Source organism: Panthera onca, chromosome D3 (assembly GCF_046562875.1).
Source record: "Panthera onca isolate mPanOnc1 chromosome D3, mPanOnc1 haplotype 2, whole genome shotgun sequence".
Classification (NCBI taxonomy): domain Eukaryota; kingdom Metazoa; phylum Chordata; class Mammalia; order Carnivora; family Felidae; genus Panthera; species Panthera onca.
The window spans coordinates 68,830,210-68,843,698 of NC_138350.1; the positions used below are offsets into that span (position 1 = coordinate 68,830,210).

At 41.4% G+C, this 13,489-nt stretch overlaps 1 protein-coding gene across 4 annotated transcripts in view; it reads right to left on the reverse strand.

Moving 5' to 3' along the window:
- Positions 1 to 13,489, reverse strand: part of MYO5B (myosin VB) — a 343,332-nt gene that overhangs the window by 181,516 nt on the left and 148,327 nt on the right. For all 4 annotated transcript variants that reach the window (XM_078435245.2, XM_078435247.2, XM_078435246.2 and 1 more), the window contains exons 3-4: positions 7,974 to 8,145; positions 3,673 to 3,817 (exon numbers count right to left, since the gene is read on the reverse strand). In XM_078435245.2, the coding sequence (XP_078291371.2) occupies positions 3,673 to 3,817; positions 7,974 to 8,145 (317 nt within the window). The remainder of the gene's footprint in view (positions 1 to 3,672; positions 3,818 to 7,973; positions 8,146 to 13,489) is intronic.

Sequence of the window (13,489 nt, forward strand, 5' to 3'; positions counted from 1 at the left end):
AAAACTGTCAAGACTTCTCTAAAGTAGCTGCACACTGTACATTCACACTAGGAGCACATGAAGATTCTAATTCCTCCACATCCTTTCCAACATTTGTCATTTGGCTTTTTTAATTACACATCCCAAGGGGTATGAAGCAACAGGTAACTGTGGTTTTGTGACCATGCCTTTGATGCCCCACTTCTGGAATTATGATCACCCTATTCTAGCCCCCCAGAGGCCTTCTTCTCACTACGTATCCCACCAATTCAAGATGCAGCTTAAACGCTGCAGTTTTCTTGGACCATCTGTGACAGTCAAGACTCCAGACTCAAGTCAAATGACCCCATGCATGGCTTTTATATACACTTCCTGTTGTTACAGGTGTTTTTGGCCCACTATTACATCTTCTCTAACCAGACTGTGTGCTCTGCAGAGTTGAAGGAAAGTTCTTACATTTTTCAGTGTTCATTCAGTAAGGAACCCAGCAAATGATGCATACCACACCAATGTCTGCAGATACAATCTAATGCAGGAGCTGAGGCTGAGAAAGGTAAAACTGGAAGAGCAGGCATTCTGGATCTTTGAGTGGGAGAAAGGAGCAGTACTAACCAGTGGAGGTCGGCCCCCCACCCCGTCTCACAGGAACTATAGGTTCTCATGCAGAGGCCAGAACTCATGAATGGGAGGTTTCGTACGATTCTTCTTCTACTTCATTTCAAATCTCCATTTACTCCCAAGTCCAGCCTTAATGAATTCAACAGAGATGGGGACAGTGACCAATTGTTGGCTGTCCTTGTGTCTCCTCCTCCACCTCCTTTCCTCCAGCACAGGACTCCGTGGGAGCTCTCAGGATGGGGATGATGGTCTGTATTTATCCCTTTGAGCTGTGACAGGCTCCCTGACCCACTCAGAACACATCAAGAGTTGGAGAGTCCCTGACGTGAGCCATATCAAGAAAGAAAAATCAAATCCTCAGTGAATCACGAGAAAGAATTGCTGAATCCAAGGCGAACTAAGTCACAAACTCAGCGTAATGCTGGGTGAAGTGATTAACTTTGGTTTCTTACACCCTTCATTTCGCCCAGCTGTTACAGAGGCTCAGATTCAAAGCACACTGTTGAATTAATGGTTATTTCAACTATTACTGATGCGTCAGGAAGAGCACAACACAGTTGGCAGGTATTGTTAAATATGTTCTAGCATCTAGAATTAACAGAGCAGATCTATACTGGAAGTATAGCAACAACCTTCCCTTCCCTCCCCTGCATCTGACCAATGGGTCTCCTCTTTTCCCTGCACAGCAAAGATTCTCCAGGGGCCTCCAGTGCGTCTCTCAGATCAGTAACAGAAACGCTAAGCCACTGACCCCACCAAATTCAACCATAACTCTCTCCTATGGCCACACGTGCTGGTCCTTCTACTTCTAGTCTAAGTTCATGAGCAAAAATTGCATAAGAATTTCAGTAAAATTATTTGGCTGCACCCTAGGACTCAGAGAGTACAAGGAGTATAAACCTTAAAATAAAACCCTTAAGGAAGCAATTCCTCACTCAACTTTAACCTCCAAGCCCCTTAATTGCCAGATTTATAACCCATCTATACACCACCCTGTACAACCACATCCCCTTCTAATGGATGTGAACAAGGACCCAAACAAATGAAATACCCCGACTGTAGAAGAACCATGAAACCAGCTTCAAGCATGGAAAGGAAGAATGGAGGCATCTAGGCAAGAGGATCTATGGTGTGGATAAAGCTGGAGGCCAGGAAATTCCAAAAGCTATTGGGGGCACCTCAAGAAGTCTTTGGTAAAGAACAACTTCTGGTACATCTAAGCACAACTGGGTAAAAGAGAATGAAATGAAAAATAATTATCAGTGACATCCATCCAAAGAGACATCAAAGAGCTACTAGAACTTTTAGCATGGTAGGAAGTCACAAGTAACCCACACCCACCTTCTGTTTTATAACCATAAAGAAACCATCCTCCAAAGGAGAAAGATAGTTTAAGATTCAGCTTAAGTGATTCTCCCAAGGCATGGAAGCCTGTCCAGACCCCAGATCTCTCTCCACTGTGCCACACACTTGACCTCCCACAGTAATATATGAATGGGGCTATGTACTAAAACACATTAAAACCCATTCTTCTCTCCACATGGCATGGCCTTGAACCACACTGTTAGGTTTGTGTAAGTTATCAAGGTAAGTGATTTCTGGCCAAGCCCTGAAGTAGATTTATACAGTATGTGGTCTTTCTTATGGCATTAAAGAGATCAAAGGTTGAGACCATTTTAGCACACCCCCCCCCCCTCCTACTACATTTAGGAGAAATGGTTATGGATCATTCTGTTTGTTAAATTGCTCAGTTCTCCCATCACTGCTTATTTTGAACATAGTATAAATCTAGAAGGAAGCAGAACTTTTTATATACAGAGCTCTACAACCAGCAATACCACACTAAATCTATAAACAAGCTTATAAAAGCTGCCTTCTTTCTTAGAAAAGTTAATCAGGCTGACAATTATACTCTGAGATCCACTGAAGCACAGACCATCTTAAACGGGATTCTCCTTCTCACTAAATTAGCCTAAGTGGCCCTACTCCCCACAAAGGACTTTCCTACATTTGCTGCTAGCTCCATAAGGTGTTCTGTAGAAATGGCAAGAAAGATGGCTGACAAGATCCAGCACGTTAGTGTGAACAGGAATATGCATTTCCACCAAAACTTTGGTGAAACTTACTTTCCCTACCTTATGCCTGAATAGCTTAAGACCATCAATGTGGTGATTAGTTTTAGTTGTCAACTTGGCTAGGCCAGAGTACCTAGACATTTGGTCAAACACTGGTCAAGATAGTGCTAGTGAAGATATTTTTTAGATGAGATTAACATTTCAAATCAGATTTTTGTTTACCATTACCCTTCATAATGTGGGTGGGCCTCAACCGATCAGATGAAGGCCTTCCTCCACGACAGAATCATGACAGCAGACTGCCTTCAGACTTCAAACACATCAACTCTTCCATGGGTTCAAGCCTATTAACCTCTCCTGTGGATTTTGGATTTGCCAAGCCTCCACAATTACATGAGGCCATTCCTTACACACACACACACACACACACACACACACACACTCTCTCTCTCTCACATATCCCTGGTTTACTTGTTCCATTTACCTGTAGAACCTTAGTACAATCACCTAGCCCATTTTCCAATGAAACAGACCAGTACCCATCTTTCAGAGCTAAAAAAGAGCACTACAGAGATTTACTTCAGTGTCTAAAGAGAAACTCTAAAATTCCTATCTAAATGCTTGGTATATTAAGTTGTCCAAGAATCCTGGTTCCTTCAAAGGGAATCTGCAGTGGAATCTGCAAAATGAAGGGTGATGCTAGAAAATGAATTTGTGACACCAGAGGGGAGGAAAGAGTGCCAAAAGGAAGCCAAGGAGACATGAAATCTAAGGCATCCATTTATTTCATTGCTCAGAAAATGAACAAGGTCTTGGGAGCCACTGTTCAAGAATAGGTTCAGGTTCCCAAGAAGATGCTGAAGACATGAGGAAATTTACTCAATCCCAGGATCACCAACTGATTGCTAGGCAAAAGCAGTCAAGGAAGGCAGAAACTTCTACCAGAAGGACTACCCAGAAGGACTCCCCAGAAGGACTCCCAGGCTGAGGTCATGCTTACCTGGCCATCTGCTTGTAGGCTTCTTCTGCCACAGCAAAGATGTGGGGGTCCATGTCCCCCATGTTTTGGCCACTGTAGGCATAGATGACATCTTGACCATAGATTGGCAACTGTTCATAAGGATTAATGGCAACAAGCACGATACCTGCAAAGAGACAATGTAGTCAGATTCTGATAGCAATACAGCCACCTGACATCCACTTTCAAAGGCCCTTGTTCATATCCATCAAACTAAAACATGAAAAATGAAATGAATCACAACCAATCACTCAACTAAATCAAGACGTATCTGTGTTGTTGTCCAGGTACTGTGCCAAATCCTGTTGGAGAAAAGAAAGCTGGGCTTCCACATGCCCTAGTGCATGGAATAAACACAGGTCCATGTACACACATGTACACCATTGCTCAAATTAAACTCCTGAAATACATAAAAATGTTGCACAACCAGAGAGAAGAGGATGCTTAATTCTGTCAACAGGTGTTAGGCTTTATTTTTTAATTTTTTTTTAATGTTTATTTTTGAGAGAGAGAGAGTACAAGCAGCAGAGGGGCTGAGAGAGAGGGGGACACAGAATCCGAAGCAGGCTCCAGGCTCTGAGCTGTCAGCACAGAGCCTGGCACAGGGCTCAAATCCACAAACCATGGAATCATGACCTGAGCCAAAGTCAGACACTTAACCCACTGAGCCACCCAGGTGCCCCAACAGGTGTTAGGCTTTAAAAGCCAACTGTCTTAAAAACTGAGAACAAACTGAGGGTTGATGGGGGTTGGGGGAGAGGGGAAAGTGGGTGATGGGCATTGAGGAGGGCACCTGTTGGGATGAGCACTGGGTGTTGTATGGAAACAATTTTGACAATAAATTTCATATTATAATTAAAATAAAAAAATAAAAATAAAAATAAATATAAATATAAGCCATCTCTAAATTGAAATCTAGGAAGTGAACAAATTTTCATTTGTGTATGGGTTATCTTACCTAAATACAAACAAATTGTGGGCATGTAACATGATTTACATATCTTAAGGTCAAATCTTGTCTCAGCCAGTTATTAACTGAGTTATTCTGGCAAATTACTTAACCTCTAAGTGCCTCAGTTTCCTGGACTATAAAATTGGGAACAGCAATTACCTTTACTTGATTGTCCTGAGGACAATGATTAATACAGAACTTAGACCAGCATCTTGCATAGTAAGCACTGTGTGTTAGATTTTTATTAGCTCACATCACATCATATCATGTATTATCTTTCCTTTTACTTTAAAAAAAAAAAATTTGCATCCCCAGAACCATACATCACAATGATAGACTCAATAAATACACACTGCATGAAGAGTCAGCAAATCACCTAACATTCCAGATCTTTTATGGAAGGGCACATAATATTTGAGAACGTAAGAAGAAAAAAATTATCTTCAAGAGAGAAATGCATGCCTTTTTCTTTCCCAAAACAGCACATTCTGGATCTTGAAAGAACCACTGACAAGGGTACAAAAAAATTTGAGCTTTTCCAGGCATGTGGGGAAGAGAAAACAGGAATGGAAAAGTCATTGCCAAATGGGAGATCTCCACCACTGTGTCTCCCTTTGGTGTTTGAAAAGGGACACAAGTCAAGAAAATGAGAAGACAAACCAGAGAATGAGAAAAATATTTGCAAAAAAACATAACTGATAAAGGACTAGTACCCAAAATACATAGAAACAATTGAGGAACCTCCATACCGCTTTCCAGAGTGGCTGCACCAGTTTGTATTCCCACCAGCAGTGCAAAGGAGATCCAGAAGATGTGGGGTGTGTGTGTATACATATATATATATATATATATATATATATATATATACACACACACACACACATACATACATACACATTAGGTAAATGTGTACACATTGTACAATACACATTGGTATAATACATATCTATATATAATAGATAATATTATAGATAACAATGTGTTAATAGATAATATTATAGATAACAATGTGTTATCTATTACTCGGCAATCAAAACGAATGAAATCTTGCTATTTGCAACTATGTGGATGGAACGAGAGAGTATTATGCTAAGTGAAATTAGTCAAAGACAAATATCATAGGGCTTCACTCATATGGGGGCGGGCTAAATGGGTAAGGGGCATTAAGGAATCTACTCCTGAAATCATTGTACTATATGCCAACTAACGGATGTGAGGCTGTGGAGAAGTGGAAACTCTTTGTTGCTGTCCAACACAAAATGGCACAGCCACTTTGGCAGTGTCTTACACAAAACAATCTTACCGTAGAATTCAGCATTCACACTCCTAGGTATTTATCCAAAGGAGTTGACAACATATCCACACCACCAGCTGGCAGGTGGATGCTTGTGGCAGCTTTGACAATTGACAAAACTCAGAAGCAACTAAGATGTTCTTCAATAAGTGAATCAAATGCAATACATCCAGACCATGGACTGTAAGTGCTATAAAAAGTGATTTATCCAAGTATGAAAAGACATGGATGAAGCTTAGAGTATTACTAAGTGGAAGAAGCCAATGTGTATACAGCCACATATGGGGATTCCAACCCCATGATATTCTATAAAAGGAAAAATGATAGAGGCAGTATAAAACATCAGGGGTTGCCAGGGACGGGGCAGCAGAGGGGGTGGGGTGGGGAGGGATGCAGATAGCATAATGGTGGATACGTGTCCTTATACATTTGTCCAAACCCACACTATGTACACCACCAAGAGTGAACCCCAGTGGAAACTATGGACTTTGAGTGATGATGATGTGCCACTGTGGGTTCATCAATGGTTGGGGAAAGGGTATTATATGGGAAATCTCTGTATCTTTCCCTCAGTTTTGCTGTGACCTAAAGTTGCTTTAAACACTAAAGTCTATTTAAAAGAAAGAAATGCCAGAGAATACTTGGAAAAATCTTGTCTGTTACATTTCAGGCTAAGGGAGGAAAAGGACACCCACCAAGTCTTCAAATGGAAGTTTGCCCGAAAAGACCACCTGGACCAAAAAACAAGGCCCCAGACCCTGATAAATTCCCCCTAAGGCTAATGACTTGCAGAATTCTTCGAAACAGCCTTACATGTTCTACTGATTGTTAGAGAGTTGTATAAAACCCTAATTCACACAGCATTCAAATTTTGATATTATACTCTAAGGCCACACATTCTCCTAAAATATCTCAGCCACTTTCACAGCAGAAAACAAGTGTTTCCTGATGACTCAGAGCTCTGGGCAACACTGGTCACACTCAACAGCTGATGCTATAGGAGCCAATGTGCATTTGGGTAAGCGTGTACAGACACCAGGACCTCTTCTAGAAGGGATACGTTTAAACGTTGAAGCTGATGGTGGTTTATTCCTTTCTCCTCAAATGGGAGGTTTTTCTTGTTGTTGGAAAAAAACCCAACTTATTAAAACCTCTGTATACTAATGGTCTTTTTCAGATAATATCGCCATTAGCAATTGGGTTGAAGTTGTTTTGGGGAAACTACTTCTCACGCAGTGACGTCTGACAGGAAAGCTCACTGGAACTTAGTAGCCAACCCATCGATTCCAAACCCAAGTGGATTATCACTGTGAGAAGAACTCTGGTCCTAAGGCCTCACTTGTGATGACAAGACCATGGCTCTGAGGCACAGCTGGGACAACCCCCACAAAGAAACCCGTGGCCTGACTCCTCAACCAGATCCTAAAATGATTTGCCCCACAGACAATGGTTTCTAGGGATCTAGATCTTACCATACCACTTAATATTCAAAAAAAAAAAAACTGGAATGTGGGAAATTGAGAAGTTTCAAGAAAACCAAACAGGAGAATTTTGAGGACATTTTATTGTAAAGTATTTGCCATGTTTTCTGCTCATGGATTTGACAAATTCATCACGCACCATGTCTGTACATGGCAAGGGAGAGAGTCAGACAAAGACAGGACGACTTCCTTAGAGGACAGAAGCCAGCCAGGCATGTTCACAGGAGTGCGCTCAGTGGAGAGAGCAGACTTCTGAGCTAGGACCCTGGGATCTACTTACTGCTGTCCTACAGGCTCTGGGACTGTGCCTAAGTCAGGCCACATCGTGTGGTCCACTTCCTCCCCGGCTGAGCTGTGATTAACACCAATCATCCCACAGAGATATAGGGCAGCCTAATTAAGCCACATTCACTGATTGCAAACCTTTCAAGGGTCTCAGTTGAGAGGTACTCAGGAGAATGCTAGTAGGATTCCTAACCATTAGAGTTTAACACATCAAGTCTGAAGATTGTAAGTACTTTCAAACACATGCAGCCAACAGATGCACGCCACTTACCACAGTAAGTGTAGATGTGGTTCGACTCCAGGAAACGGACCTTTAAATTATGCAAAACTGCAGGCTCATGTAGATAGCTAAGGGCAGTTAGGTCATTTTCTCCCACCAAGATATCTGGATTCCGCAAAAAGGGCAGCTGGTTGCTTTGGACATCAATAGGGTATTCCCGAATCTAAAGAAATGCAAGTAATAGACACAGAAAGGCAGGGTTATGAACCATTTAGCCTGTATCCAACATCCTGTCACATTGGCTAGGATCACGGTCCTAACATGATCATACATGATGAAGACAGATAACCTTCTTTTAAAGATGAGCAAACCGAACAAAGTACTTATGTTGCCCTAAGAGACCAGCCCAGGAGGAAAATTTGCTGGTAACAGAATCCCAGTATATCAAGATAAAAGACTGAATGACAGGAGAGATTCAGGAAGCACAGGATTTAATGACATGTTCTACTGGCTTCTCAAAGAAAAGATACTTACTGAGTCTTGAATCCTGGTCACAACAGGAGTACTGCTCTGTCTCCCATGCAGCCAACCTTCTTCACCCCCATTTAATGCTGATGCCTTCCTCCGCCCCATCATCCAACACGTTCACTTTTTTTTTTTTGGGGGGGGGGGGGGATTGCCTTATAACAAACTGCTCTCCATAAATGCCCTCCAGGTGTACACATATTCCTCAACATCCTGACAACAAGCGACTCTAGGGCAGGAATTTTACTTTGACCTAACATACAATAGGAGCTCGAGATCTATAGGTGTGTATAATCAGGAAGTCTCAAATGCAAGGTGCTATTCTTATATCCTTAGCATAGCAGCTGGACAGGAGTACTCAAAGATGCTTTCTGACAGGTTATGTTTAAAACTGACTCGTGTACACACCTATCTACATAATAGGAGAATCCTGGCTACAGTTTATCATGTCTTACCTAAATTCCTTATAGTGTTGTTAAAAATCATCTGAGAGCTTGTAAAAACAATTTCCCCAAACACTACTTATATGTTTAGGAGTTCTGGGGTGGGGCCCAGGAATCTGAAATTTTGAAAAATCCACAAGTAGTTCTGCAACAGGTGGTTTACAGATATTTTAAGAACCACGATTCTATAGAAGCCTTTCAAGAAAGTCTACAGACATAGCTTCAATTTACTAGAGGAACAGTTTTTTAAAAGAACATAAATATCAATGTTCTCTCCCATCTCTCCCACTTTTAGATGGTCACACACAACCAGATATTAAGGCATTGAAACCTAATAGCAGATCCCGAAATAACAAGCACAGAAGGAAAATTTGTTCAGAAGAATGCTGGAGCAAATGGTTAAAAATGAATTTCCCCTCTAATAGCAGCAGATAAACAAAGCCTTTTAAGGAAAAAGAAAATAGAGCTAGGGTTCTATTCTCATTCCTTCAAAGACCAAAGTAAGTTTTAGGTAAAATACAAAATAACAAATAAAACGCCACTAAAATAAAAAATAAAACTAGTAAGAAAATGTAGTCAGGTAGTTTTAAGAGCTTTGGAAGGAAGTACTTTCAAAGGATGATGCAAAAGCCAGTAGTATGTCACAAAATTTTGTATTTTGACTATAAATGGAATTTTTAAGCCATCATGAAACACACCATGTGCAGAGCAGAGGACAAAGATTCTGCATTACCTAACAGAATTAATCTTAATATCCAAAGTTTTAAGAAGCCGAAAAGAATACCAACACCCCAACAGAAAATTATGCAGAGGCTACAAGCCACAAAAAGTACAAAAGGAACATGAAAAGCTATTTATTCAGTGACATTAACCAAACAGATACAAATAGATTATTAGCATTATATCACATAAGCAAAGGTGTAAAAACTGCCAAGACCTTAAATATGAAGGATGTGGCCCAACAGGTGGGTTGTTTGTGGGTTCGGATTGATGGACCTTTTTGGAAGACAGCTAGCAACACTGGAGTCTGAAACTTTCATGAATAGACTCTTCCTTGGCCTCCAAAGACCATCTTACAAATGAGCCAAGATATCCACAATCTAGAGACAGGAAGGTAACACATGACATATACCTGTATTTAAAGACAAGCAGCTCCCCACAGCATCCAGCTGAATTTACAAAGAGGCATGTTACAGAACGAAATCTAGGATTCCTTTTATTGCAAACTTTATAGAATGACATCCCCACAAATTATCAAGTTACCCATGTAAGCGAGGTTTTCCTTGTACAGATTCCTGTTGGGGGTTTGTGTGTTAATCAAGCCCATTCTCTTTTTCATGCAAAGGTGACTCCATACGGGAGACCAGTAAACTAGCTATCCTGAACAGGACACAAAATTTCCAAAAGGTGGGCAACAAGGGGAAACAGAACACATTGAGATTTTAAGTTCTAGAGGTGATGGTCCCCTTCATCTCTGGCTGAGTTACAGGTGTCACTGGGACTCTAACCCGACCCTCCCACTCTGAGTCTTTCTGAAGACTTCCCCATGGAGATTCATGTTACCCCCGCCGAGAAAGGAGCACGTTCACTCTGCATGTCCTGTGTGGCTCTCCACACCACCCCCCTACCACCGGCACAGGACGTAGCCAAGTGCAGAACCACAAAGCTCACCTAGATCAACCCCTCATTTCTCGCATTAGAAAGCCGGGGCCTGAGCTCAGAGTCTTTAAACCCTGAGACAGAAACGCTAGTCTTCCATATTTCCTCACATGAATATTTCCCTCAAAAAATCTCCCCCAAGTGCAGAGGGAAAGGCGTATGCAATTTTGTGAAAATATTGTCCACAAATAAGCCAGTGGCACTGGTTATAGTGAAATAGAGAAGTAAAATGCCCAGAGCAGTCACCAAGATGTAGGAGGGGCAAACTCATGATTCAAGGATGATTTTGTGGTGTGTGTTCGTCCAGAGGGAAGCAGGGAATGAGTAACTTAAGATTTTTTTAAAATAGGATTTTGATTCCCACACTGATGTTAGTATCGAAAATTTACAGCTAATGTGGTTTTACTTGAAATCTAAGCATTTAGGATGTGATCAAGGACCATGAACACTTTCTGGCATAGAAGACCTCACTATGTAACAACAAGGCCTTTGGAGGTGAGGAAGAGGTTTGATGTTAACTCATCATAATATTGAATTCTCTGTCACCCACCTGGAATGAATCTCAACCTTCCCCTTGAGACTAGGAAGAGAGGGGCATCTCTCATCCGTCCCTACTAGCATACTGGGACTAACCAAAACTTGAGAATACAGAAGAAGTAGTTAGGGGATTAAGCCCATATCTGCACTTTCCACTAAGGTAGCATAGGGAAATTACATCTGTTGAAATTAAGTACAGTTAAAATTTCTCAGTGTCTCAGCCACACTAGTCATATTTCAAGGGCTCAACAGACACATGTGGCCAGTGACCACCACACTAGACAATACAGACAGACAACATTCTACTATAGCACAGTCGTCCTTTGGAAAGCATTGGTCCAGATTGCTCTATACTCTATGGGTCTATGGTTTTAGAATACTTAGCTGAATGTCTGATTTTGTTTCATGACCTCTCTCATACCAATTCATATCCATGTTACATTACACAGAACCACATAAATAGAATATAACCATAAAAATATCTTTGAATGACAGCTCCCAACACAAGGACCTGGAGCTAATAAGAAGCACATATGGTAGATAAAGGCAACTTCTTGCTCCTACTCTACACATACAGCTAAGACGTCCAGACAAAAGATAAGCTAGTACAAACAGGGTTACCAGCTGGCAAGAGGTTGGTGTTAACACAAGAGCTACACACATCATCCTCTAGTGGCAATGGTACCCAACTAGGAGACAAGGGGGGGTAGAGAACCATGGTGGAGCATTTAGGTAGGTCTCTACCATGGCAAATGTTCCTGCTTTGTGAAGTCAACAAGAAACTCCCAAGTAGCTGCCCAAAAGGGTTTCAAGAAGAGTGTGGATTTGGGGGGAGTGTCTAAAAGAGTGCCATGGGGGTAGAGTCAAGTATCTCACACCAAATTTCTAAAGATTCCTGGCCTTGACTTTTTTATATTCTCATCCTGATAACACTTCATGTATTACATTCATTACAAGCGAGACAAATTTCCACAGATGCACGGATGTATAACAAGCCCTTGCATAGAATTGCTCGGTTGTTTTTAATAATGAATGATACAAGTAATTAAGAAAATGGCCATAAACAAAAACAGAATTAAGAAGTTTGAATTTTAGGGGTGCCTGGGTGGCTCAGTCAGTTAAATGTCTTACTTCAGCTCAGGTCATGATCTCACCGTTTGCGGGTTCAAGCCCTGAGTTGGGCTCTGTGCTGACAGCTCAGAGCCTGGAATCTGCTTCCTATTCTGTGTCTCCTTCTCTCTCTGCCCCTTCCCTGCTCATACTCTGCCTCTCAAAAAAAAACATTGAAAAAAAATTTTTTTAAATATGGAGTCCAAGTTAATCTTTCGATTTCAATTTATTGCAGGAAACACAACTGACACACTGTTAGAATCCTGGAATCTCAATATGGTTTTTGACTTGGGGGTCTCTCAGCCATGAACAATCCAGGCTGTCCTGCATGGGTTAAATCCAGAATTCCTCAACCTCCACCATCTTTACCTAGGACAGAGGGTGGGGTGGGGTGGGTGCTGGCCACCCTGTGCACCACAGGATGCTTAGCAGCAAACCTGTCCTCAACCTGCTAGATGCCAGGAGCAGACCTTCCTCCTCAGTCGTGACAGCTTAAAATGTACCCAGACATTGCAAAATCTCCCTTGTCCAGGGGGGAGGGGAGTGCAGGGAGAGCAGAGGCAAAAAAAAAAAAAAAAAAAAAAAATCACGGTTCACCCATCTCTAAGCAAAAGCAGCCAGGCAAAGTATCCTCACTGATGGAAGAGATCACAGATACAGAGGAGGAAAAGGGCAATTACAGGAAGGACACAGATGGTGGTGAGGATTACATAACAGTGTCCATGTACTTAATGCCCTGGATGGTATACTTAGAAAAATGGTGAAGATGGCATTTTTATGTTAGATGTATTTTACAATAATTTTGTTTTTTTTTTGAAAGAGACAGAGCAAGAGGAGGGAAAGGGCAGAGAGAAAGAGAATCCCAAGCAGGCTTCGCACCATCAGCACAGAACCCAACACAGGGGTCAAATTCACGAATTGTGAGATCATGACCTGAGCCAAAACCAAGAGTTGGACACTCAGCTGACTGAGCCCCCCTAGCACCCTGACAATAAAAATATTTTTTATTAAAACAAATTATAGCCTACCTCAAGCAAGATAACCAATTACATCGGTAATATTACTAATATTTACATGCAAGTTTTTATAACTTTACATGTTTTTTGTATGCATACAATATAAACATGATAACGGTCTTCATGTTATCCTTGCCAACCAAAGACGGTCTCAAGTGTAGATTACTGAGCAGTAGAGAGCAAAAAATTAGGTGACCAAATATTAACAGAAATAACCAGTAGAACAGAAAGAAAAAAAACTAGTAGTCAAAATCGCCTGCACAAAGAAGTTGTACTG